Source organism: Aegilops tauschii, chromosome 2 (genome assembly GCF_002575655.3).
Source record: "Aegilops tauschii subsp. strangulata cultivar AL8/78 chromosome 2, Aet v6.0, whole genome shotgun sequence".
Classification (NCBI taxonomy): domain Eukaryota; kingdom Viridiplantae; phylum Streptophyta; class Magnoliopsida; order Poales; family Poaceae; genus Aegilops; species Aegilops tauschii.
Genome location: NC_053036.3, coordinates 558,694,041 through 558,720,672, shown reverse-complemented (window position 1 = coordinate 558,720,672; position 26,632 = coordinate 558,694,041). Strand labels below are relative to the sequence as shown.

General features: G+C 46.1%; 4 protein-coding genes across 5 annotated transcripts; 3 read left to right on the top strand and 1 right to left on the bottom strand.

Annotated features, from left to right (window-relative positions):
• The first annotated feature begins 2,099 nt into the window (after positions 1-2,099).
• On the top strand, positions 2,100-8,478 carry LOC109777893 (uncharacterized). Of its 2 annotated transcripts, XM_040401093.2 has the most exons (14): positions 2,100-2,280; positions 2,350-2,661; positions 2,755-2,874; positions 3,014-3,103; positions 3,197-3,222; positions 3,312-3,353; positions 3,490-3,561; positions 4,207-4,293; positions 4,519-4,575; positions 6,584-6,670; positions 6,742-6,804; positions 6,949-7,011; positions 7,517-7,606; positions 7,689-8,478. In XM_040401093.2, exons 1-13 carry the CDS (start codon positions 2,153-2,155, stop codon positions 7,597-7,599), a joined length of 1,230 nt encoding a protein of 409 aa, XP_040257027.1. In that variant the 5' UTR covers positions 2,100-2,152; the 3' UTR covers positions 7,600-7,606; positions 7,689-8,478. The 2 variants fall into 2 exon arrangements, with proteins under 2 accessions (XP_040257027.1, XP_040257030.1); XM_040401096.2 differs by lacking the exon at positions 7,517-7,606.
• A 2,104-nt stretch (positions 8,479-10,582) lies between these two features.
• On the top strand, positions 10,583-12,938 carry LOC123497150 (uncharacterized). Its single transcript, XM_073507386.1, has 5 exons — positions 10,583-11,239; positions 11,398-11,475; positions 12,102-12,154; positions 12,380-12,472; positions 12,545-12,938. The coding sequence occupies exons 1-3, from the start codon at positions 10,583-10,585 to the stop codon at positions 12,105-12,107; spliced, it is 741 nt and encodes a 246-aa protein (XP_073363487.1). The 3' UTR covers positions 12,108-12,154; positions 12,380-12,472; positions 12,545-12,938.
• On the top strand, positions 12,425-25,380 carry LOC141041258 (uncharacterized). The gene is made up of 9 exons (XM_073507385.1): positions 12,425-12,472; positions 12,514-12,535; positions 12,618-12,736; positions 13,527-13,627; positions 14,723-14,839; positions 15,239-15,351; positions 23,927-24,115; positions 24,766-24,925; positions 25,003-25,380. Exons 1-6 carry the CDS (start codon positions 12,425-12,427, stop codon positions 15,285-15,287), a joined length of 456 nt encoding a protein of 151 aa, XP_073363486.1. The 3' UTR covers positions 15,288-15,351; positions 23,927-24,115; positions 24,766-24,925; positions 25,003-25,380.
• Positions 25,381-25,520: 140 nt separating this feature from the next.
• On the bottom strand, positions 25,521-26,381 carry LOC109777895 (putative FBD-associated F-box protein At5g56560). Its single transcript, XM_020336446.3, has one exon. The coding sequence runs from the start codon at positions 26,379-26,381 to the stop codon at positions 25,521-25,523; it is 861 nt and encodes a 286-aa protein (XP_020192035.1).
• Between the last annotated feature and the right edge of the window lie 251 nt (positions 26,382-26,632).

Here is a 26,632-nt window from a genome sequence, read left to right as displayed (position 1 = left end):
CCAAGCGCCGAGCCAGGTAAAAATGTTTTTGGACCACCACGGCGACCCCGGCGTGAAGCACACCGAATTGCCGGATATTACCACGGCCGGTGTGCACGCCTCGCAAGATACATGGCCTTGGTTTCAGCAAGTCACGCGGCATAGCGGCAGCGCCTGTGCAAGGGAGCCGGTGAGGCGCACGGCCCCGGCATCGACGAGATGCGCAGCTCCCCGAGCGACGAAGAAACCGGCGATGCAAGGCAGCGCGGGCGACGCCATGGCAGGCAAGACGCCCGACAGCCCAAGCGATGCAGGATCCGGGGAGACATCCGACAGCTCACCGGTGTACGAAGCTGGCGGTGCAGCGATGGCTAGCACCAAGAACGAGCAGGTCCTAGTACGCCAGCCGGTGATCCTGGCTCGGCCATGAGTGGTTGCGAGTCACGCAGCTCCCGTGGCCGTCACACGAGGTGCAGTCCACGGCGATGCTGCTGAGTGCTGACGGAAGGGGTTTGATTCCATGGGACCCATCTGTAGGCGTTGGCTGAGTAATCGATCCCGGTCTTTCCAGGTGGTATTTAGAAATCCTCTGTTTGGATACGACCTTAAGGTTCAAAACAACCGGGATCAGTTAAGTTAGGGTACAGATTTCAGGGATTTAAACGTGAGCGTTCATTTCCGTCGAACTCTACAATCATAGGGTTTATTTCAGACTTCACTCATTTCCGGATCGATCGGCAACAGCGGCACCGCTAAGAAACAACAACAGAGTCTAGATTAAACGATCAAAACGGTCGGTACCGATGAAAAAAAAGCGGCAGGCTCTAGAACTAACGACCAGAGCGGTAACGAAAGGAACACGCACGCGAGGAAAACTCGAGAGAACACGTGGAAAGCGGCACCGATTAAAACAAACAATACCAAGCTGTAGAACCAACAGTGGTCAAACCGACAGCGACAAGGACATCCAGGAGGAGCGACCGACGCAGCACCGCTGTCCACGGAACGCAAACATACCAAAAACCGTTAAATTTACGCTAAACTTGCCAAGATAAGCCACACCCTAGTTTGAAACGAAAGATTGAAGCCACCACGCGTTCGTACACAGTCAGGTACCAAAAAAATACACGTGCCCCATAGGGATGGCAATGGGTACCCATTATCCGCGTATCCTGTGGGTAAAAACCCTATTAGGGTAAGGGTATGGGACAAAAAATTACCCATGGGTACTTAAATGGGAAAATATCATACCCATCGGGTAGAGAGGGTACGGGTATGGGATCGTATAACCCATGCCCGCGTACCCATGTACCCATCTAAAATGTTGACAGGTGGGTTTCTGTTAATATTCCAATGTATTCATTTCCCCTCCTAATCACGGTAGGTAAAAACTATAATGTGTATTCAAATTATCTCTATAATTTATCATGATTTCGTGAACTAAAAGTGTATGCATATGTGTTGTTATTTATGATTATGTGTTGTTGTTTAACATTTTTATATGTCACTTTATAGGCAAGTATTTTTGTTTATGAGAATATGTTGTTGTTATAATATGTTGTTGTACATTACTGTTTAAAATGTGTTGCTATTAATAATTTATGATTATATGTTGCTTTTTACAACTATTTTCTACTCAATTGATGTGTTGTAAACGCGGTTATTTGTACCCGTGGGTACCCATATACCCTGGTGGGTGACGGGTATGGGAAAAAATTATACCCTTGACGGGTATGGGCATGGGTGATGGGTAAACTCAGGGCGGACGGGTAAGGGTATGGGGTAGCTCCACCTGTACCCATACCCTGCGGGTGCCATCCCTAGTGCCCCATAGGAATTTACCCAAAAGTCTTTTTCATCCAAGTGGATGAATCTTGGAGTGAAAAAGCTCCCGGATATAGAGGCTTGGGTATTTAGCATAATATATATTTATAGATGTTCCTCACAAGAAAAAAAAGTGTGCGATGGTTCAAACCAGGAAAGTGCGGCTAGGTGGCCCCCGCGTGGTCGGGTGGGGTGGGATGGTGGTAGGGTGGGGTGGGAAGGGAGGCTGGGGTCCGGCACCCACCCAGTAGTCCCTTCGGACAGTATGCATATACCAGTGCCAGTGGGCGTTTTCCCCCCGAGTCGGCATATTGCGTCGTTCCCGAATTCCGTCACTGCATCCGGCACGATGGAGCGGATCGACGCCCTGAAGGCCCGCAGGGGCAAGCTCGCCGACGACCCCTGCCTCAGGCGGCTCCGTAACCGGCGGCTCATCGTCTCCCTCTATCTCCAGGGCTTCCAGCCCGCCCACGACTGGTACGCTCGCCCGCCCGCCCGCTGTTCCCTCTTCTCCGTGCCCATCTAACGGCTCCCGTGCGAATGCAGGATGCTCCACGAGACGGATTTGTTCATGAGCGGCCGGCATCTGCAGCAGCTGGTGGCCTGCGGCCAGTGGAAGCAAGCCCTCGACTACATCCGGCGCTTCCTGCCGCCGGCCATAGGGGGCGTCGAGGCCCGCACCCTCTGTCTCTTCCTCCACGCCTTCTGGGCCGTGGACAACGCCGCCGCCTGCTCGATGGGCGCCCCCGTCACCACCGCTGCGTACAACCACGACGTCCGCATCCTGACGACAGTGTGCGCTAGCAACGCCAAGCTCTCTTCCATCCTCAACAAGATACACCACTCGCCCAAATTCAGGTCTCAATTTTCCTACCTACCTGATGTAATATTTTGAAGAGATTGTTCTACGTGTTGTTGTCCTTGAGCATCACATTGAATCCTGTGTTGCAGGGCATCCCTGGACTGGAGACTGGTAAGGGAGAAAGCATCGCTGATTGCTGATGACTTGGCGCTTGATTCTCCAGAGTTGAGACGCAGGTTGCTACTGCCCCAGGACTTGCTTCCCATCGGGTATAATAACTTAATTATCCGGTTTAATAACTTAATTATCCGGTTTAATATATACTCCTATATATTTGTCCAAGTTGTACTATCTATTGACTGCATGTCAATGATCTGATCATCCCATAATGATCTTTTAATTTGCTAGTCCCTGTCATCGAAGGCACCACTTGAAGAAACAAGCCCTGCGGCCAGCATCATCTGCTATTGCCAAGTGGTATCTCAACAGGAAGAAGAGGTATGCACATATGTGCAGCTACATTAATTATCATGATATGAAGTCTCCCCTATTTTTCACATGATGTTCACACATATTCCTTGCCTTTTGCAGTCTGCCTTCTTCAACCCCAGTTACCGGTAATGAACATCTTGGCATGAAAGCAACCTTGCTCTCGTAACCTCTGCATATGTCTGGCAGCTAATGTTCGCTATGTTTGCAATGACAGGTTTGAACTCTGAGGGACAAAACCGGGTTGTGGATCTTATCGGTAATTAAAACTAGTCTCTGACCATCTGTTTCCAGTTTGTAAAGAACATATCGGATGATATACATTTTTCTGCTGTTCCTTTGTTTCTGAAACTCACTTCGATTATGTGCTGATAAACTCACGTGATAATATTTAGAGGAGTGTTTAAAAGCTGGTACAGTTGTGGAGCTCCATCAAGGGCACCTACTTCAGTCAAGTGTGATGGCAGGTAATTAATCCACAGTTGTGACCAGCTTTCCATCTCTCCTGCCAATTGAACTTCAGTCACACTTTTCACATGGGTTTTAGGATGCCCCATCCCACTTTGATTCCTTATATCTCTCTTGATTTACTAGTAGTTTGCTGCACTTCCATCTTTGTTATAGACCATTTGGCTGCTCTTACTGAACAGATTCCCCCCTCATGGTTTGCCCTAAGGCATTACTTGACCCTCTACTTTTCATCTTAAGAAGTTACGTTTAAGAATGTAGGGTGGAAACAACTTTCCCCAGTGTTCCCTATTATATTATTCTTCTGTTGGTTGCTTACATTTTATACATGTTATATGTACATGGTAATTCATATAAGGCATCAAGGGTTGTTCTTTGCACATTATCAATGCCTGGCTACCTGCTGTCATTTCTAACTGCTCAACTCGAATAATCTAGGAAAATGTACGTTTTTAGAAATGCACAAATGCACCGTTAACAATAGTATGCCATTGATTGATGACATGTTATGCGTAAAAGATCTACACTAGAAACATCTTCCCCTTGAAGTTTTCTGTTGCCATTTTTACTTAACATCACCTGTTGTATTTTTTTCCTGGGTACCTGATGCCTCTTCTATGTTCTAACTACCAAACTGGCTGCAGGTGCTTTTAGTACTCCATTCTCACAGACCATGTTTGGTACGGCAGGTCCTACTAAAAACAGTGAAACTTCATCCGTGACAAATGCAGGTAAATTAGTTGAACACTGAGTGCTTGGCTTTGGCTACCTGCCACCAGTTCTAACTGCAAAACTCTTTTCAGGATTAAGTATTTAAAATTCATTGAACACCTGCATTCGTTTTCAAACCTAGATGAATCTACATGTTTTAAGATTGATCCTTAGTATGGTTCATTGTTAGAGAACACCAAATAAACTAATCAGGGGCTATAAGCATCATTTCTAACATTTCACAGGTGATTCAGTCTCACGGCCTGCTAAAATCCCTTGGACCATATCTGCCACAAATGCAGGTAAATTAACTGAACACCCTCAACTGTTTTCATACCATATAGAAAGTCCATCTGCGCATATTGATACCTGAAATTCGTAGTTGCCACTTGTCAGAGAAAGTTCATCACCGATAGTAATATTCTGCTTGCCATGTTTTATAACTCAGCATGTTGACATATATCTGCTGTCGTTGTACCTCTTGGTTTCTATGGCAAACTATTTCCCAAAACCGCGGAATATTCTGCCTTTTGCATTTGTCAGCTGCTTTCTTTTTTCTAGTTGTTTTATGCCCACAATAGTTGCAGGATTGCACTTGCATCTGGAAGCTCATAATCATACACACAACAAATCATATAATACACCTAGCTGGTTACATGCACATGCTCATTTTTTGGGTACAGATCTAGCACAACAATGCAGCAGCTATCAAACTGCGTTGTTCTTTGCACATCATCAATGCCTGGTTACCTGCTGTCATTTTCTAACTGGTGAACTCAATTAATCTATGTAATTGTACTTTAGAAATGCCCATTAGAAATGCACAAATGTGCTAGCAAGGGGCTATCTACACCACTGATAGTAGTAGTAGTTCATGGATCCATGAAATGCTATGCCATAAAAGATCTGGGCTAGAAACACCTTCCCCTGATCAACAGACGATTAGTTCTCTGGACCCGCTCCCGTCCCCGCAACCCTAGCCGCCGCCGCCTCCCCCTGCCCGTCGCCGGCGGGATCCGGCCGCCCTCGCCGGCGCTCGGCCCGGATCCGGCCCTCCCTCCCCCCGCCCTTCCTCCCCCTCCTTCCGCCCTCGCGCCGCCTCCCCGGGAGGCGGCCGGGGCGGCCCCCGCGCCGCTGCACTCAGCCTCGCTCCGCTCTTCCTCTCCCCTGCCGTCGCCGGTGGGCGCCCCCGGCTCCGGCCCGGGGGGTGCCGGCGGCGGCAGGATCTCCTATCCCCGTGCGCGCGGCCTCCCGGCCCGGGGCAGGGGGGCGGCGGCGGTGTCGCTCGGCTTGGCGGCGGTCCGGTGACCCGGCGGGGTGGCCGGCGGCAGACGTGATGGCGGCGCTGCTCCTTGGCGGCGGGGCGGCGTGGTGGTGCTGGGTGGCCGACGTCGCGCCCCCGGCCTAGATCTGGGCCCGGCGGGCCCCATCTGGGTCCTAGCGGGCCGGTCCCCCGGCGTGGCCTCGTTGTCTGCGGCGCGGTGAGGAGGAGGAGCGGCTCGGATATGGGGCGTCGGCGCCAATGGCGTGCCGGCAGCAGCGCGAAGGCGGGAGCTTTACGGGCCCACGAGGGCTCGGCCGGGCCTGGTGTGCTCCTGCTATTGCGTCCGGACGGCTACCGTCGCTGACGGTGGAGGTGGGGCCCTCCCGCGTGCCGACGGTGCTGATGCCCTAGTCCCGGCTCTGATCCTTCGCCGCACTGTCCTCATTTCGTGGTGCCGTGGTGAGACGGCGCGGGGGCCTCATGACCGCGTTGGCGCAGGGTGGTGGTTGGTTTGGTGGATGGATCCGGAGCGCCCGAGGTGCGGGTTGGGATCGGGGGAAACCCCTGTCGGCGTGGCCGACACCGGCGCGGTGGCGCCTGTGGGTGCCACCTGACCTTCCGGGAGGGCGTCGGGGGCTACCCTGCCTCTCGCCTCGTCGTGTACCGGGGGAAACCCTTGGCAGCAGCGTCGTCATCGTCGCGATCCTTCTTGGAGGTGTTGATAGGTGCCGGCGCTTCGGAGTCTTGGAGCCTAGGGGTAGATTCCGGGGCTTCTTCGATTTTGTTGATCCGCCGTTGTCGGCATTTGTTTCTTTTGCTCTTTCTCTATCGTTTCTTTTGGGCATGTCTGTGCTGCTTCCGCCCCAGCACCTATCCCTGTATAGTTCGGTTGGTTGCTTTGTATACAAAGCGGGGGGAAACCCTTTTTCGGTAGAAACACCTTCCCCTTGAATTTTCCATTTCCATTTTTGCTTCATGTTGCATGTTGTATTTTTGCCTGGGTACCTGATGCTACTTCTAAGTTCCAATTACCCTACCTGTTGCAGGTTCTTTTAGTGCTCCATCCTCACAGACCATGCTTGATACGACAGGTTCTACTAAAAACATCGAGACTTCATCAGTGACAAGTGCAGGTAAATAGTTGAACTCCGAGTCCTTGGCTTTGGCTACCTACTATCTGTTCTAACTGCAAAACTCCTTTCAGGTGCTCCAACTTTCACAGATTTGCCTAATTATCTTCATTGGAACCCATCAGTTGCAAATTCAGGTTAAGTATTTTTAAATTTGTTGAACACCTGCATTCGTTTTCAAACCTAGATAAATCTTTTCTGGAGAATGGTTCATCATAGAGAACATAGAGAACTAATCAAGGGGCCATATGCATAATATCTAACTGTTAAACTCTTCACAGGTGATTCAGTCTCACAGCCTGCTAAAATTAGAATCCCTTGGATCATATCTGCCACAAATGCAGGTAAATTAACTGAACTCTCAGCCGTTTTCCTAAGCATGTAGAAGCTCCATCTACACATATTGATACCTGAAATTGTTTCAGAGAAATTCCATTACGGATAATAGTGTTCTACCCATATTGATTTCTCCTGTCCTCATACCACTTGGTTGCTTCGGCAAGCTATTTCGAAACTGTGGTGGATATCCTTTTCTGCCTCTTGCATTTGTTGGCTGCTTTCTTTCTTCTACCTGTTTTATGCCTATAACAGTTGCATGATTTCACTTGCACAGTGGGTTGCCTGTACATGCTCATTTTTACGGTTCTAGGTCTTCGCTAAGAACTCCAGGATCTCACTAAAAAATGTTATTCTGAGTTTAGACTCTTGATTTCCAATCAGCACTAGCCCTTCCCTCGCATTTTTAAATGTTTTGACTGTTAAGAGGACATTATATGTAAAAGGTGAATAAATGAATGTTAATACTAATACTTATTTGGGTGATCCTAAAGGGTGTTAATACTTGGGCAGACCCAGTCGATCTAAGAGGGTGGCTGACAACTGCTGAGGAAGATGATCCCGATAAAAAAGGCAACGGACTAATAAATTGTTAATGCTTTGGTATAACTGGCTTTCTGCTCAGTCACTCATTTCCTAAGAAGTACGTACAATATTAACTGGTGGAGTACTTGTTGGAATGCAGGAGCTAGCATCTGAAACTGAAGCTGGTACTTGCGCCATGAACTTGATAGCCTGATTGAGTCGGGCCTTGCTCGCTGTGCTGCTTCAAGTCGATTAGTTGCAATTGTGTTGAAGGATATCATTAAGGAGGTGTATGGATTACAGATTGGTAACGTCAATGGTAAAGGAATTAGATCATGCTGGTAACGGGGGCGTAATGGATAAATCCATGTTTTGTTTGGTTCATGCCTGTAAAGGAATCTAGTTAGACTTCATGGTTGTTGCGGCCGGTGGCTGAAAAAGAGAGCAGACAAGGGAGAGGCCGGAGGAGGTCCAGCGACGACGGCGAACTGGCGGCGATGCCTACCAAGCGACAGGGCCGCACCAAAGAGGCGGAGGGGAAGGCGCACATCTGGTGACTTGCCGGCCATCGGAGACGGGAAGAGCCGGCTCGAGCCTGGCGGCGCTGGGTTCTTTTGGGAGAGAGCAGAGGAGCACTCAGATTTCTCCCTGAAACAAACATCTCCTAGGTATAAATCATATTAATGGTTCATTCCTGGAATCGATCCCCTCTTTGTTTGGTCAATTCTTGATCAGCAAAGGAGTTCGCTCCCATATAAACATAAGCAGGATCACACACACACACACACCCCATTGATGTTGGTGTTTTGGTACATCAGCATGTTTGATTGTATACACATATGAAAACGAAATGCCAGCAAACAGTACTCGTAAATGCGTGAGTTTGTTCAAGATTGTATGACTGAGACTTGTGATCCATCGGATCGATTGCAGTAGTTGAAGAAACAGATGGAACCGAAAGCAACTCTCAAGTTCAGAGGGTGAACAGATCAGAAAGATAATTTGGTTCATATATAAAAATAATAAGCTGCAGAGTGAACATCTATTGCTGCACAATCTACCTTTTGCGAAAACACACAGTGCACCGTCAAAATAAATCAGCGACAAGAAATTGAAACCATAGGCTTAACTTGTCATTAGCTTTGGAGTGCATGACTGACACATGTTGAGTGCATTAGCTTTGATAGCTGAATGCCTGAATGGCCCGGAGACCATTCAAGAGTTAACTACGAGTGTATCACTTACAGCCATATATAAAGCTACCATACACTGAAAAACAATACCTAAGATAATCAGATGAAGCAACAAAGCAAAATTTTAAGACCAGGTAACAGAGTTGGTTGTTCTAGAAAGGATAATCATGTCGACGAGCACCACGGATCCAGGCGTAACCATAGCAATCATGCTGAGGGGGAGTTTTGGCTGCCGAGCATTAACCCTGCAGAGGATGCAAATTGAAAAACTCTGGTAAGCATCGTAATGTGCTGCAAATGTACAGTCATTGTATGAGTAAATTTGTAGTCGTTGGAAGATAAAACGTACTAATACATAGTAAAGGCAGAAGAAAAGAAAAACCAAAGTACTCCTCAAACAGAATTTAACCTAGAAACTATCTTTGTGGCAGTGTAATTGAGATGGGACAACTAACTTTACGTAACCTAGAAACTATCTTTTTGCTACCCACTGAATACAGATGCAAAATACAAGGGCATAATCAGCAATTTTCGATACATAAGATTGCATAAAAAGGGCAACTTCGGTAAGTAAGCCTGCATAAAAACATTCCAACTGTTTATCACCCACTACACCATTAAGCTCCTATTTGATACAGATATGAGGGTTTGCTCATACAAATTCACTGGTAAGCATATTTAGCTAATAATCGGGATACATATGCATTAGATAGTTGGCCTATCGATATCAACGCCACATTTGAACCACACTAGAGATTTCGCACGACATGAAAAAACAAACGACTTGACTATAGGTATGAAACTTTACAAGGATTAGTAGTTACGTCCTTATTGCATCTAGAAGCATGTTAATTAAGCATGTAGAACATACTCACCAGAGCTAAGATAAACATAGAGTTCCACGGAAGAATAAGCCTTGAAAATGTTGTATATGTTTGTGCATCCATCGTTACTTGATGAGGCCCCATCTGACAGCAATTATTTTTTTGAGCATTGGCGCACATTCGAGTATCAATTTCATGAAATCAATCTCATGATCGTCTCCTCCACAGCCGTTGATCTCCACTTCTTCGATTCCAGTCAAGGAGATAGTTTGGGATCTCCAGCCCGTGGACTCACATGGACAATGCGGTGAGCATGAGCATCCTTCTTTCACCTAAAACCAAACATCATATGTGATTTTTTTGTGTGTAGGAAAAACATTGCATGTGATTAATACACAATGTATCATTAGAGTATGTAATCAGAACAAAAAATTACCGATGACCTCTGTAGGATGACCTTAAGCTTCCTCCTAGCACTACAAAGTCTATTCATCCTTAGGACATGAAACGCGAGTGCTCCAAACACATGTCCATTTGTTTCGAGATGTAGCTCCAAAACAGAAAACTCGGCAATCATATGCTTCTCCATCTCGTGCATAAATGTCTCCTCTTCACAGACAAAAATAGAATTCTGGAAAAACAATTTGGTACGATATATATCATTCACAAATTCAGTTTGTTCAGAGCTTGCTATAAATTGAGTGGGAGATGGACGTACGGCGCTGGCATGAATGTGCAGCGAAGGCAGCTGTCCTGGTGTCGCAGCCGTCTGCAGAGTCACCTGCTCGAGTCGCCAAACACCGAACACGATGGGCACCTCCAAGTAGCAGCATCTCCACGAGACCATCTCCGCCATTGGCGCCAAGACGAAGATGCTGACCTTCCCTATCACGAAATATGTTAGTTGGGAGAACCTGAGGCTTCTCAGAGCCCAGGGCATTTCGGCCGTTGGATCGAGTCGCTTGATGCGTTTCCGGGCGTCGGATCGAGCGGTGGGAGAAGCTGGGCTGTCGGATCGACCCGGAGCTACTGCTACAATGAATAGTTACACTCCCGACGTGCCACCGCGTGTAATTAGACTGCCCCGCTGGGGGCATTTTCGTCATTTCACGTCTAGGTCAACACGTGTCATTTTTCGATTAGTTGACTCCTCCCCAATCAGTGCTAGGGTTCGGCTCTCCTCACCTGTCCCTCTCTCGCGCACATCTCTCCCTCTCGCTCGAGCCGCCGTCGCCTGCCATCCTCCCCGTCCGCCGCCGCCGCCCCCATCCTTCCCGTCCGCCGCGCCGCCACCATCCTCCGCGTCCGCCACCGCCATCCTCCCCGTCCGCCACCGCCGCCCCCATCCTCCCTGTCTGCCGCCGCCATGCCATCGCCGCCACCTACCGGACGGCGCTGTGAAGGAAGCGACTAGAGAGGGAGGCGTCGCCGGTGTCGTGGACCCATGCCGGCGCAACGGCGTGTGCGCGTGCCTCCGCGGGTTCGCGCAGCGGTCGCCGGAGGCGTCGCGGGTCAACTGCGTCGGGAAGGATGGGCGCGCGCCACGCCGCTCTTCCCCGACACAACGTCCGCCGTTCTTCCTTGGTCGGGCAGTGGTCAAGTGCTTCTTCAAGCTGGGCCGCACGGTGGGAGAGGAGCCCCAGGCCGCATGCTTCTTCTTGCGCTCCATCGGGAGAGACCTCGAGGATGCCAAGGTCCACCATCCCTCTTCTTCTATCTGTCGCTTTCTTGCTTGGATTCCATCCATTTGCTCCTGTGCAGCACGCTGGCTCGCCACGGTTCATCAGGGAGCAAAGCACCCGGGCCATCTCTCTCTCGCTGATGTCAACCTCGGTTGCTTTTTATTTCCCAGATCTGCAATGGCCTGAAGAACGAGGCAATTCTTGGAAGCAACACGTACATGTGGTCTTTCTTTCACTATGATTCCAAGGTTGTTTCTCTCCATATTCCATTCCTCTCACAAAATTTTCTTTTCTTGGGCTTTTACTTTATTATGTGTGTGCTATGCTACTGACAAAATATCTAATTCTGGTGCTTAATTATCATGTCTATGTAAGCATCATGTTCTCCTCTGTTTAATCTCATTATTGCTGTGTAAAGGGAAATCAAGGATTACTTTTCTTGGTACATATGCAGTGTATTTTTGTTTTGAGTAGTAACAGTTCAGTTAGAGGTGAAATAAATAATCAAAGTACAGTACAATCGTTTATCGTCCGTGAATCTTCTTCTTTCCCCGTTTATCGTCCCGCCGACGTGCTCTTGAGGCAGCTGATCCTAACTTAGGCTGCCGCCACTTGGTGCTCAGAATCACAACGTCTCCGTGGAGCCGCAGTGGATAGCATGGTCTTGTCGCCATGCTGGGGACGCAGCGGCAGCATATATCCAGTCCAGATCCGCTGGTTTCAGATCAACGGATTACCCCAGTTCATCTTCCTACTCGCTTCTTTTCTCCTCACACACACATCCCTGCAAATTAGACTGTTTTTTTTACATCTCTTCATTCCAGTGGTGCAATTTGCCATTTAGTACTGATTAGTTTACACTGATTTATGTCAGATCTAACCAGATTGAATCATTAACTGATGGAGGATTTGGATGCCCCACACACTGTAAGTCTATTGTGCCACAATGTTTCTTTTTTTTCTACCGTCATTGTTTGCTTCATCCCTCTTTTTTGTAAGGGTGGTGATATGATAAGTGATAATGACTCTCCAGAAGTTTAAATTATTTGATACATGGGATTGGTCCAGATGATATTGACTGTAAGGATTGAACCCTTTTCTGAATTTAATTCAGTAACATGATGTCTGACAGTCGATCTTCTGTATTTGTAGGTTCCGATATAACACCAGAACTTTAGCTTTCTCGGGAATGTGACGATGGCTTCCATGAAAAAATTCATCGAAGTGACTGTCGATGACCTACAGGTCCATCTCTTTCTCAATCATGATTTTATCTTATTTTGCAGATTGGAAGTGGACTGAAAACTGGTGATGCAGGAGCGTAGCAGACTCGATGTGGCAACCGGGTCGCTCCTGAATGCGGTCAAGTAGTGCCACCTGGCCGGTGAAGTGGCCGACAGCAGGAATTCCGTCGTCGACATCGTCGAGATTCGCTTCAAGGGCCTGGAAGATGCTCAACAACCAAATCGTCGTCTCGTCCTCTCCAAGAGAAGGGGCCAACTCAAGCAGGTACATCTGCTCGCTACAGCTCGCTCCTCCTCCCTTCTTCTCTATTCCATGGTTGATTGTGTCAAACTTGAGCTGGTAGCTACTATTCAGATATGTAACTTAGATTTCATGTCCTGCCTCTCGGGTATGTGCTTATTGTGGTTGCAGTCCTGTCGACTGAAATGTTGTTCTTGGGTGCTAAATTAATTTGGTTATCCTATCAGCTCCAAGTTTCCAGTTTATAATTATATATGAGACATAGCTGCTTTGTTGTTGGTTGTTCTGGTCGATTCTTTTGTTTTCTGATACTCTGCTTGTTGCGATTTGAATGCTACCTATGTTGATATACTGGTAATTGTTTGGTTGCCTCGGTTGTGATTCTAAGATTTCTTATTTACTTTGATTATGATGTTTGTTGTGGTTGATTCTGCTACATCTTTCTATTTCAGGACTTTGTGTTGTTGGTTGGTCTGTGTTGTTGTTTTTATCGTCTTCAGGCGAGCCATGCTCTTTCCCCCGTATTTTGGTATCTATATACCTGCGTCCTTCTGATCTTTTTCAAACTGCCATTTTCCCCCTTCTAGGTCTGTTGGGGTGTTTTTTCTTTTATTCCTTAATTTGTCACATGCATCTTTTGCTTGTGTTAGTCGTTTGTGCCTCTTTTCGAGGCTCTTACTGCCAACTGCCTTTTCGTTCATATGTTCGTGAGTGACACGATGGATCTGTGCTTGGAGGGGTGGACCAATGTATATGTCGCGCAAGAGACCAACTGATCCCAAACATTGTTTTTCTTTACTGTTCGCTATGGCAGATATCGGGCAGGCATCGTCTTCCTGTTTTGCCTGAGGTGTGCCTCAGCTGGGGCATTTTGAAATGTGCTATTACTGTCGTGGTCTTTTCTTTTGCAACATGGTAATATTTTTGTCAATTTGGAGTTGTTTGGTCTGACTATATATATGTCTTTGGTAATATAATGGATTGGAACGAAATGGCCGGCTCTGTTTATATGCCAGGAGGGCCTGTGTTCTACCCTACTCTTATCATGGTAGCTGATTGTCCTGTCCCTCTGTTGGTATGCTCATGGACAATTGTATGTTATCATGTTAGCTGATTGTCCTGCGTTGTATTAGTATATACTCGAATACATGATTTTTTTCTCTTTGGCTACTGAATTTTATTGCTATTCTTCTGCACACATGTACATGCGGCTCCGGTTCTATTATACTGTACATCAGGTTCAGTATTCACAATTATTTTCATGAGTCCAAGGATAGTTCTGTTTGGTGTCGTGCCCTGTATGATTAATGTTCATGATTTAATTACAAGTGAAAACATTTGTATCCGTTGAAACGCAATGGTTTTCCCCCTGCATTGTGATAATTAATTTACATTTGCACTATAGTAGGCTCCAAATCCTATTAAGTGTGATACGAATGGGAATGGAATATTTATGAATAAGAAAGCTTTCTTACTCCTGTTGGATTTTATGTCGTAGCAATATCCCTGTTTTTGTTTCCCTGCAAGACTCGAGCTATATGTAATAGTGCTATAACTTTCAGCATCTCCTAAAGTACATCCTAAGTTGTACTCAATCACCACTACTATTTTAATTTCCATTGCAGCTTTCTGAAATAAGTTTATCCGTCTTGCTGAATGTTAAAAAAAACAGAAGGTATCTTAAGTACAACCATAGACTGCCTGCACAGTCCTTCCAAAGGAAAAAAATCTGACTCGATGTTTTGATTCAGCAGCATTGCTTTTCAGATAATATAGGAGAGTGGAAGGTTCATGCTCATTTTTCTTTTTTGTATTTTTTCTTGTTCATGCTTATACTATTTATTCTTGCAAATATGTACTATTGAAATAGAAAGATCATCTTGTGTGTTCAGACCCATACACTTATCCTGCAATATGTGAAGGAATGCTTATATTGGCATCCTGCTGTAGAAAATGGTTAGCTTAGCAGCAACTATTGTGTCTTCTAATTATGTCGCCTCAAATTTGTAGGAACGCTATTGTTGCTTTCGAAATGCTATTGGATCTTATAAATTTTTTTGGACCTGTTATTCATTCAACATTGTCAGTTAGCTCACTCGTTGGAGTAGAACTTCAAGCCGAACAGAGGTATGCTCTCCAACTTTACTCGGGGAAGGGAACTGGGTGTTGCTAAGAGAGATGTTTTAAAAACTTGTGTTGCTACAAGCCACTAAGGAACTCGGTCTGAGGTGGCGAGTTTGTCGCGAACTTATGTTTTGCTTATACTGGTCCTGTCCCTGATAAGGGTGTGTGTATCGAGTGTTTGCCAATTTAGTTCTGGCATGTTGAGTCCATGGACAAGTATGGATTATTCTCTATAGCTTTAGCCAATTTAGGAGACAACCGCTGTTTTCCTGCACATTTGCATATAGTTTCAGTCGCTATGATAGTAAACTCGCTCTCAACGACTCCGATCTTACAAAATGTTAGGTCTCCTTAGTTCCAAATATGGTTTTACAGGTTCTAAAATTATTTCTTTGATGCGAGGTGCCATGCTGTGGATAACAAGGAGATTATCAAGGCGGAGCGGCGGTGAGTATGGAGCTCATAATCATCAGTTCATCACCATGAAGCAGAAGGAATGGTATAGCTTTGCCATGGTGAGGTTCTCACCTTCTTTGCGAGTCCTTTGTTGATATGCTCGAGCTTAAGACTGCTTTTGTGGCATCAAGGGTAAGGCAAGCATGAAAAATGCTCCAGTTGTCTATTATATCTTCTATGCTTTTTTGTATGTGGCATCAGTATTTATTGAAGGAATATTTAAATTAGTGCCCCTGGTTCCTTAGTTGTGCTCACTTTTCCCCACGCTCCAAACATTTGCTCACTTTCCCCCTCCTTAGCTGAAACTCTCACAAATGCTCATAGCGGGCGTTTGCCGTCTTGACCGTCCATTGATCGTTAATTGCTGACGAGTGGGGCCGAGTCTTCGTCTGTCTGTTGCTTGCTAATGGGTGGGACCACAAGGAGACACGTATTGGGCAGCTTGTCTGAATCTGAAACAGATCTAGACAGGCCGCACTGCACCGCGCCGCCCCGCCCCCTCCATCGGCGTCGTGCAGCGTCCACCGCAATTGTTTCCTCCACCCTATGCCCCTATTCCGTTCGCCGGCGACGCCGCGTCTTCGCCAGATATAGCCCACCTCCCCATCTGGGATTACATAGCGATGTTGAGTGAGGACGCCCGGAATGCAGTCGACCGTGGAGAGGATTGGGTCGAATCCGCAGCAGATAATTCATGGATTAAGCCTGGGTAAGCATTGTTTCCTCTCGAATTGACGTTCAAATCGTATTGTAGGCCGTATTTGACTTTTGTTTGCTTAAATCAATCGAATTTGTGCTCGATTTTACCCGGCTAACTGAAGCCTTTGTTTCCTTCAACAAAATAGGATTGATCCCGCGCTGGCTTTCCGGCTGGCGATTAGAATGGAAACTAGTGTGCTGCGTGGTACTAAACCGCATTTGATTTCATCATTTTTCTATCCCAAAGTGGTAGAAACCAGCATATCTTTCAAAGATTTGCGAGCTGAGCTCCGAAACACCTATCCCTGGAGTGATGCCGATGCTGTTGAACTGAATTACTTCAGCAGTGACGAGCAAAGATTTCTCCCACTAACTTGCGACGATCATATGCCATTGCTTTTTGCTGGGATTGCTGGCTGCCGATTCGGTAAACTCCAAATCGAAGGGGAAGGGAATTCAGACATCATCCGTCTGTGCTAATAGCCAGCACCCCGGCACTCCTTGTAGGTCGACACCAAGTAAAGCAAGTGGTTCATGGAGCCACAACATGCCTGCTGCCAATTCTGGTTCCGATTCAGCTGTTGCTTCTCGTGTACCTTCTGTAGTTGGTGTAGAAGAAGATGCAGAACCTGATGAGGCTGTGCCTACAAATGATGATGAAGACGAGATGATGTTTCCTGAACTGGTCGATGTAGCCAGTCAGCAAGCAGTGGATGATGAATATATGGAGGAGCCCATCAACCAAGCTAGGTTTGATGACACTGACGATGAAGAGAAGGTGGAGAACATGGACAGCTTAATCGAGGATGAATACGATGGTGATGACATGCCAACAATTGAGTGGAACATGGAAAAACCTGAGCTTAGTGTAGGTACCATTTTCCAATCAATGGTGGACTGTCGGAATGCAGTGACAACATGGTGCATTATATCTGAAAACACTTATAAGATTAAAAGGAGTGAGCCAGCAAGGTTCACAGTTTTTGTCCATATCCTAGGTGTAGGTGGAAGTTGCATGCATCTCGTATGAGAAAGAGCAAATATATTCAGGTAATCCAAGTTCGTTAGTAATTTAGTTTCAGATCATTGAGTAAGGTTTCTTAACTGTTTTTTACCCTTTTATTTTGTTTCAGATAAAGAAAAACCCACACAAGCACACCTGTCCACCTGGAGGGGGAGGGGGAAGGCCAAAACCAAGCTAGCAAAAACTAGGTGGGTGGCAGATGCTATATTGGATTGGCTGAGAGAAGAACCTGGACTTGGTCCAACAACACTCCATGGGAAACTTTTTGAGAAGTACAAGATAGAAATTCCTTACATGAGAATTTTCAATGCTAGGGAAAAGGCTCTTGACAGAATTAATGGTCAATGGAATGACAGTTTTCAGCTGCTTTACACTTTCAAAGCTGAAGTGGAGATGGCAAGTCCAGGGAGTGTTGTAGAGATTGACAAGCATACAGTTCCAATCAAAATAAAAGGGAAGTCATTTCAGAAGGAGTGCTTCAGAAGGGCTTTTGTTTGTTTCAAGGCTTGCTGGCAGGGGTTTCTAGATGGTTGCAGGCCCTATTTGGCTGTAGATGCTACACATTTGACTGGAAGATGGAGAGGACAGCTAGTAGCAGCTTCTGCAGTTGATGGACACAACTGGCTATTCCCAGTTGCATTTGGTGTGGTGGAGGCAGAGTCTGAGGAAAGTTGAGTCTGGTTTCTGCAGCAGTTGCGCAACATTATAGGCACACCCCCAGGTTTAGCTATACACACAGATGCTTGCAAGGGTTTAGAGAGTGCAGTGGAAATTGTATTCCCTGGAGTGGAGCATAGGGAGTGTATGCAACACCTAGCGCATAATTTCAAAAAGAAGTTCAAAGGTAAAGTTTATGATGAGAACTTATGGCCAGCATCATACACATGCAGCAAAAGGAAGCATGAACACCATTTGAGAGTGTTGTATGCCCAAAATCCTCTTGTGAAGGAGTACATGGATGCACATCATGGTAAGGTGTGGTCAAGAAGCAAATTCAACGAAATCTGCAAAGTAGATTATGTGACCAGTAACCTTGCAGAATGCTTCAATTCAAAGTTCAAGTCAGTGAAAGGGCTCTTGTTGTGGCAAGCATTTGACAAGATGAGGCAAATGATCATGATAAAGATGGCTCTTCGCAAAAGAATTGCAGAAACACAATATGTTGGTCATCAAATGCTCCCATCACTGATTAAGGCATTGCACTTGAAGGCAAGAGGACTGAAGATGAAATGTATCCGATCTGGTACATATGAGGGAGAGGTTACCTATACTAACACTAAAAATAGGGTATGGAGGTATCCTGTGAACCTAAGTACTAGAGAATGTACTTGTAGGCAATGGCAGATCCGTGGGAAGCCATGCATACATGCCCTACATCTGATGACCGTTATCGGGGGTGCAGATGGTGAAGTTGATCAATATTGCTCTGAGTATTTCTCTGTTGCCAAATTTATGGCTGCTTATGCTGACAATGTACCTGCACTATTGGGGAGAGATCAATGGAACATAGTAGATCCGGGGTTCAAACTCCACGCTCCTGTCATTACTAGACCACCAGGAAGACCAAGGAACCAGAGGATTAGAGCAGGTGAGGAGGGTCGTCTACCAAAGAAGCGTGCTTGCAAAAAATGTGGAGTTCTGGGGCATATTGCTAGGCTTTGTACCAATGCAGTGGATGCATCATTTGGAGAAGAGGAAAGATGGACAACAGCATTTGCTGAGGAGAATGCAGCAGCAATGGAGACTGAAGATGCAGTGGAGAATGCAGCAGCAAATGAAGCAGTGGAGAATGCAGCAGCAAATGAAGCATCTTGGTATGTGTTTGCACCCTTTGTAGAATGCAGCTACCCTTTTGTTTGCATTTGTTCTCTTTTTTGCCTATGGCTTATAATTTTATTTACCAGCTCTAGGGAGAAAAGGCCAAGAGATGAAGAAGCAGAAGATTTTGAAACCATGGCCTTTGATGGTTTTGAAGCTATAAGAGAGGAAGAGGAGGGGGTAATTTTTCCAATTGTGCCTTTAAAGATTAATGAACCCATAGATGACTGTCAAATGGTCGTCAAGTGCTCGGCGAGTGGAACTACTCCATCAGCACCTCCACGGGGAAAACCCCAAGTAAAGCCCAAGATCAAAAGGAACAAGAGTCTGAAAGAAAAGAGCATCTCAACTACGGAAATCAGGAGCAAGACGGTGAAGCCAGCTGCAAACACAAGGAGCAAGTCAAAAATTTGAATTAAGTTGTTGGGAAATGTTTGTGTTGTCAATTTGAGGGCGAGTCCATCGCTTAAAACTTGGTAGATTTGTATTAAGATGTTGGCATCTTAAAACTTGGTAGATTTGAGCTACTGTGAAAACTTATCAGTTGTAATAATGTTGCTTCTACTTTGGTTTCTTATTTGAGTCAGAATTCAAATTTCCATCAAAATTTGAATTTAAATCAACATTTGAATTTGGGCCAAAATTTGGATTCGAGCCAAAGTTGATGTTGAACATTGGAGGTTCATTGCTCTGTGCGGTGTATTTGATCGAGCATTTGAAGTCCAATATTCGTAGGTGAACAGTCCCAATGAGAAATGTGCTAGAAACGAGCTGGAAAGCTAGGGTAAACAGCCCTATTTGAAATCAAGTTTTTTTACCTTGCCTAAATGAGGCATATATATTTTTATTAACACTTGTTCCATATATATAGGGTAAAAAGAAGTCTTACTATTTATTGATTAATATTCATATTACTACATTTTTTTTGAAAAAATATGCTGTTAATTCAAAACCGTCAAATAACACGTTTTAGATATGAAAATGAAAAAGTAAGTTTAGATCCTTCTTATTCACTCCAAAATGAAGCTATGGAGATTTTTCTGATTTTTTTTGAATTATTTTGATTTTTTTTAAACCCTAAACCCTCTCTCCCTATTCTACGAACTCTGAACATGTTCATAGGTGATAGCTCATTTGTGTGAAGCTTTTTTTCATGAAAATGACCTACACCAAGTTTATATTTTTTCTCATAACCTTGTCACATATGACGACTATGTGCGCAAGAATTACAGCATTTTGATTTTTTTAGAATTTTTTAAAAAACATTTGAACTTGATTTCGACAGATCACTTCAAAAAATGATTTTTCAAAAAAACGCCCCTATACCGAGTTTATATTTTTTTATGGTAACTAGGTCTCATAAACGGACGAACTATGTTTGTTTTATATTTTTGCGAGTTTTTCTAATTTAGTTATGGCCATTTGAAATCTGGTCAAACCCTAATAACCCCGTTGACTCGCTCATAACCCCGCAGAAATGCTCCAAACCCTAGCGTCGAACCTCCGCCGTCGGATCCTACCAAGTGCCAAACACCACCCGTCAGATGTGGGGCAGGCATGCGCGATCCGCGTGATGCATCCTGATTGGCTACTGCACTGTCCTTCTCGGGTTTTTACAGTCTGCCCCACTTTACATATGAAATTGTATTTTTCGCACATGACCACCACATGTCAGTGTTAAGAGTTGGTTCAAATATTCAAACTGCAAAATACAATGTGGCGAATCGTCAATATAGCTTCCCCTTCTCCTCTTCTCCATCTGACAGACAAAGGCATCGAGCAGATCGAGCAATTCCTCTGTTTCTTCCTCTCGGGCGATATGTCGACCTCCTCGTCAGCCCCCCGTTCCACGTGGCCGGTGTATGGTCCAGTGCCGATGACTCGATGCACTGACTGCCCATGGACTGCGCCATTGAAGCGGTTGACTTCGAAGGAGGAGAAGAATGGGAACTTTGGGCGCGAGTTCGTCAAATGCGAGAGCAAGCCGGAGGGGCAGGTTAGATCTGAGTTTTCCTCGCATCCTTTATCTCTAATTTCTCAAAAAATCTGTCAGATTTGGATTTAGGTTACATGATTTCGTTTTCAGATCGTGAAGAAATGCCACCATTTCGAGTGGATGGATGATTACATCCAGAGGCTTCAAGGGTTGGGCTTGCTGGATTCGAGGGGGAATGCAATCCGCGAGTTCAATCTTCCCCATGACAGTGCCGCTCCGGCAGCAGTAGCGCGTTCGGAATACCCGATGGTGGTAGATGTCGAACTGAAGACGGAATTGAAGAAGATGAACAAGTACTTCAAGCAGCTGATTGAGTTGAAGAAGCAATCCAATCTGATAGCTTTAGGAATACTTGCTCTAGGAATTTTTTACTTGATGGCCATCTCTCGTTAGAGATGTTTGTCTACTGGTGTTGCCACTGCTTAGCAATCCAAGTCTGTTTATCTCAAATGCAACTCTGTTTAGTGCAACTGTCGATCTGTGAATGTATGCAGTTTAGTGTTAAGTTTCGACACTTTCAGTTTCGGCAGAAGACAACTACCAGTTCAGTGATAGGATTATTTTGTTAGCTAATAACCTCGAGTGTTGGCTCATACCCTAGCTCGGGATATACATGAAGTTCATCTCTTCTCTCTCGTACTTGCCAAACTTTTGTCCTCGAGTTCGTCAGTTCTGCTAGAAAAAAAACCTAGTTCGCGGGCCCAAAGAGAATCAAGCTGCAATAGGCCCAAAGGATAAATGAGGCCCACAAACAAGCGATGTTTCTTTTTTTGTTTAGGAACGATTGCTTTGTTCTTTTTTGTTTCTGATTGCTTTTTTCATTAATTTGATTGCCCAATCTCTTCTATCTCATTGAGGATTTTTTTTGGCTTTCCTTTATGGGTCCCTTCATTTTTTAGAATCAAAGTATTTGCAAACCACAGTATTATTATGCCTAGAGAACCAATACTTCATGATTGGAAAAAGAGGTCCAACCCTCTTTTTTATATACTTCAAACATAGTGTAGTTTTCTACATATTAAAGTATATAAAACTACACTTTTGACTAAAGCCAAACATCTCAAAGTATTTGATACTTCAATATTTCTGAAAACCAAAGTATTCTTGGAATACCTAAAAAATACAGAGCTCTCAAACCAAAGCCGTGTACAAATGTACAATATGTTCTTATTTTTAGAAGGCATCTATAAACACATCATTTTTAGTTAGTTTGGTTAATTTTTCCCACGCCAATTAGCCGTGTCTAAACTTGGGACAAACAAAATACAAACATAACAAAGCATTAATATAACACACATAACTTAACTTAGATAGGGTTGCTAGGGCAACATAAGTTTTTACATATAACACGACATCGATAGATAATAATAATTAACCTTACATGCATAGATAGGGTAGCTAGGTCGGGCAACACACACACCAAACTCACAGTACATAGTAGATAGGGTAGCTAGGGTAACACCGCCATGTCTTCACCGTCGTCTTCACCTTAACCGCCGGCTTCACCGTCTTCTTCGCCGCCGGCTTCAGTACTGCTCCTCCTCAAGGCCGTTGTCGCCGAGGTAGTACGGGAGGTTGTGCATGCGGTTGCGAGCGGGGAAGACGCTCTCGAAGTCGGTGAAGATGTTATAGGTGGTGAATGCGATGAACTCGCACCCACACCAATACACCTTGTCGAGCAGGTAGTAGGCATCGAACCTGTTGGTGAAGTGGACGACGAGCCCTACCACTGGAGCGTTGGCGTGGGGACGCTGCTCCACGAGAGGTTGAACATGGGCGGCGAGCCCGCCGGGAGGTGGTGGAAGCCCGCACGGAGGAATCCCCGTGGAAGCTCAGTGCTACCCCTCCAGCGTGAGAACGCCCACACGCGGAGCGATGCCTCGACGACGACGTTGGCGGGGTACCGCCGTTCCGGCACGGTGGGCGGCTCTTGGAACGTCGGCCCGTTGTACTGCATCTTGAACGCTTCGCTGAGTGGAACGACTTTGGCTTGGGGGGAAGAAGAGAAGTGGGAGGCGCAGATGGATCTGTAGAAGAAGAGGCAATGAAGGGCAGTTTAAATAGCCGGGGGAGACGAAGTGGGTACACGCGCAAACGGCGTAGATCGTGACTCAGTGCGTGCGTGAACCGATGCGATCATCAATGTGTGAACATGAATGGATGCGAGCGTGCTTTGCGTGCTCTGCGTTGGCGGCTGCCTGCCTCCCCCTTCTGCATGCTCTGCGTTGGCGGCTGCCTGCCTCCCACAACTGAATCGAGCGGCAGCCGTGCGGCGTGAACCGATGCCTCGACATATGGACGCGAGCGTGCGTGCAGCCTGCCCCTTCTACCACCGGCACGTATGCCTGCGACGCGTGAAACAACGCTGCGGAGCGACTGAATCCACCGGCAACCGTGCGGCACGGATCAATGCGTGCGTGTCGGCGTGCATGCATGTGTTTAGGTCTAGGTCACTAGATGCGTGCGTGGCGGTGTTCGCATGCATAGCAGGCTACATCGATACCAAAGCCGGGCATGCATAGCAGGCTGCATCCATCGATAGCAGGCTTTTTTAATTTATTACCAACAAACTAACGGGCCCGTCCTATGAACACAAACACGGCCCAACCAGCGAAGCCATAGCCACAGTCAACAGAGTCCAATGTGGCCCCGCAAGTCAGTTAACGGCCAAGACGGCAAACGTCTGTTATGAACATTTGTGAGAGTTTCAGCTAAGGGAGTGGGGAAAAGTGAGCAAAAGTTTGAAGCGTGGGGAAAACTGAGCACAACTAAGGAATTGGGGGCACATATGGAATAAGCCCATTACTGAATGGTTCTGATGTTTCTGTACAAAGCTGGAAATGGATAGATAGTACTATATATTATTATTGGTTGCCCATAGAGTAGGTACATGTAGGTTTCCTTGGTAATGTAAAGCTGAAAATAACCAAGGTCTTCTGAAAATCAAAAACTACTGTACTAGTTTTTCATGTCTCAGTGAATTTGGAACAACCTTAATAATTATTCACAATTGCATGTAGTCTTTCCTCTGCTCTCGTCCGGTCATCTCCTTGTTGTCTATTGTGTGTCTTTTCCTGATTCGTTTGTCGTCTCGCAGCTGGACTTTGGCAGCCGCTGCTCCTCGGCAATCAACACGAGGTACAACCGCTGCCACCACTCCTTCGCAGCGACGCAGGCCAGCGACGAGGAGGCTCGCAATGGTGGGGGACACATCACCATCTGCCGGAGAGGAGAAAGGCATACCTACCCCTTAACGATTGAAATGCAGGTCCAGGGAAAACATCTGGTTAGTCTGCTTGCTGTTCTGGACATGAATCTCGCGTTTGGTTGAGTTTCAGATCTAATGGGAACTGAAACTAGCTCTTAGGATATAAATGTTCTTGTATAGTTTCAGTTCCATGTACCTTTTGATTGATAATATTAAGGATATGCCTCTAAGATCTGTTTGCCAATTTACAAATGTGTTTCCATGCTTCTCTGTCTTCATGTACTATGGTCTTTTCTATTCACTACTCAAAAAAATTGGAGTACTATGTAGCCATCTCATTCCAGATTTTTTGCCACTTGTGTTGCTCGCACTACTAAAATATTTTAGTCTATATGGGTTTTCAGAATGGTATGGTTGTAACTGTAATCTTCATTGTTAGTCAAAGTACTTATATTATTGAAATATTGCGGTTCTCTATAAATATCAATTCTCATTGGGTGACCGAATTAGACTCTGGCACGAACTACCATATTATGGTTATGTACCAAAATAAAATCTGTTTTAATGTAAGCTCTAAGACTACATGAACTACCATATTATGGTTATGTACCAAAATAAAGTCTGCTTTAATGTAAGCTCTAAGACTACATGAACTACCATATTTTCTCATTTGTTGGCTAGAGTAAAAAATAGGGGCATGCTCTAACAGTGGCACATTTTATCTGCAGTACTACTATTGGGCCAATTGATGCTAGGTGTACATTGAGATGTTTTAGAAAAATAGATCCTTGATGCCCGACATAGTGCAATGGTGAGATCCACTTATTTATGATGGCGAGGATGATTGTTAGGCTGGCATGTGGAGCTGTACTAATAAGCTATGAGAAGGTCGATGCTTGAATTATATTCTCACTATAAATAAAACACACTGAATTCTTTTGCTGACATGATATGTCCATCGGCAGGTCCTCACATCACAACACCCGAGCAAGTTTGGCAAGGCTTGCTCGCCATGGCCTACCACATCGGCGAGACGGATCGAGCATGTGATCACCATCAACAGGTCTTTCGTCACAACACCCGAGCGAGCGAGATGTTCACACAAAGTTATATGATACACTGCTATTGACATATGTCGTAGATGGACAGTACATATCGTTTCTCTCCATGTTACAACTTCTGTTACCTCGGCATTTGGAAGACATGTCATCTGAATCGTCTATCATGACCGAACCATTACTATCACAAGCATCTTACTTTTAGAAATCCATATGATGGTTCAGTTATCTATATTATGTGTGCCATTTGTTACCTCTGAAATATATATTATGTGTGCCCTGTCATGTTGGTTTATTTTTGGTGCCAAAATGCTGCTGAGCATTTGGTGTGACTGATTGCACTGCCCATTTAGTGTTGTCTGGGCATATGCCATGTATTGGACACAACCATGTTATCTATAAAGGCAATTTTTCACTTCTATGCATTAAACTGATCCATTCTCGGCAACTTTTCTCGCAATAATATATACTTTGTTTATACGCTTGGATAATGGGTTGAGCCTAGTTGCCGAAAAAGACACGGTCAATTGCTTAAGCACGGGCGCAACGATGTTGACACCATCCATCCAGTCGGTTTGGCGTAGGACAAGCTCCTGCAGCGACGTCGAGCTGACCGCAACCGTGGCGCTCACAACAAGGTCGTCGTCGCTGTCGGAATAAACGTTACTCAGGCAGAGCGTGCGCAAGCGCGGGGAGCAGGAGAGCAAGGCGTCAATGTCGACGGTGCATGCCCACAGGTGCAGCTCCTCGAGTGCGGGGAACTCGACGCCGGCTGGCACGCGGAGGATGACGCCGACGGGGTGAAGGTCCAGCAGGATGGAGGTGGCGCGGTGGAAGCAAGGCAGGTCAACGATGAGCGGACCGTCGAGTAAGTTCGCGGGGAGCTCAAACTCGAACTCCTCCGGCTCGAGCCGCGCGGCGGCGCGGAGCAACGAGTTGACGCTGGCAGCGTCGACCAGGTGCTCCTCAGGGATCGGCCATGGCAGCCGCTCGTTGGGGAAGCGGATTTCGAGGAGGGAAAGCACGGGAATGGGTCGAGGTAAGCGGCCGAGCACCGCTTCGAGCGAGTGGAACGGGACGTCGCTGAAGACGATCTGGCCGAGGCGGGCCCAGAGGCTGCGCCACCGGCGGGAGAGGACCTCCGTGCGCGCGGCGGCGCTGACGCAGGGTAGGCCGGCGAGGACGAGGAGGAGGAGGTCGTCGGGGAGGTCACTGATGAGATCCAGTCCGCCGCCTCGGGCTAGCAGCCGGGGGGAACGCCGACGAGGTCCCCACCTCAGATGCATCGAAGCTCCGGAAAACCCCACTGTTCCCCTCCACCAATTAGCTAGTACCTGTCAAAAAAACCAATTAGCTACCAATGGAGGAAATGGACCATGAACAATGGTGTTAGGTACTAGTTCTCTCTCTTTCGATTACACACACCAGGTCTCGAATACGAATTGGAAAGAAGAAAGAAACAGAAAGTAAAGCAGTCATGCCGTTTCTGATCCAAGGATGCTTCACTCCTTCGGCGCCCTGCTTTTTATAGCGTTAA

What these genes read in the sequence shown, in the direction of transcription:
- LOC123497150 (XM_073507386.1), top strand. Translation starts at nt 10,583, where the DNA reads ATGAATAGTTACACTCCCGACGTGCCACCGCGTGTAATTAGACTGCCC. An exon ending in GAGACCTCGAGGATGCCAAG is followed by an intron (nt 11,240 to 11,397) that starts GTCCACCATCCC and finishes TTTATTTCCCAG; the next exon opens with ATCTGCAATGGCCTGAAGAA.
- LOC109777893 (XM_040401093.2), top strand. Translation starts at nt 2,153, where the DNA reads ATGGAGCGGATCGACGCCCTGAAGGCCCGCAGGGGCAAGCTCGCCGAC. An exon ending in TTCATCCGTGACAAATGCAG is followed by an intron (nt 4,294 to 4,518) that starts GTAAATTAGTTG and finishes AACATTTCACAG; the next exon opens with GTGATTCAGTCTCACGGCCT. An exon ending in CATATCTGCCACAAATGCAG is followed by an intron (nt 4,576 to 6,583) that starts GTAAATTAACTG and finishes TACCTGTTGCAG; the next exon opens with GTTCTTTTAGTGCTCCATCC.
- LOC109777895 (XM_020336446.3), bottom strand. Translation starts at nt 26,381, where the DNA reads ATGCATCTGAGGTGGGGACCTCGTCGGCGTTCCCCCCGGCTGCTAGCC.
- LOC141041258 (XM_073507385.1), top strand. Translation starts at nt 12,425, where the DNA reads ATGGCTTCCATGAAAAAATTCATCGAAGTGACTGTCGATGACCTACAG. An exon ending in GAAGGGGCCAACTCAAGCAG is followed by an intron (nt 12,737 to 13,526) that starts GTACATCTGCTC and finishes TCGCTATGGCAG; the next exon opens with ATATCGGGCAGGCATCGTCT. An exon ending in GAACTTCAAGCCGAACAGAG is followed by an intron (nt 14,840 to 15,238) that starts GTATGCTCTCCA and finishes CTTTGATGCGAG; the next exon opens with GTGCCATGCTGTGGATAACA.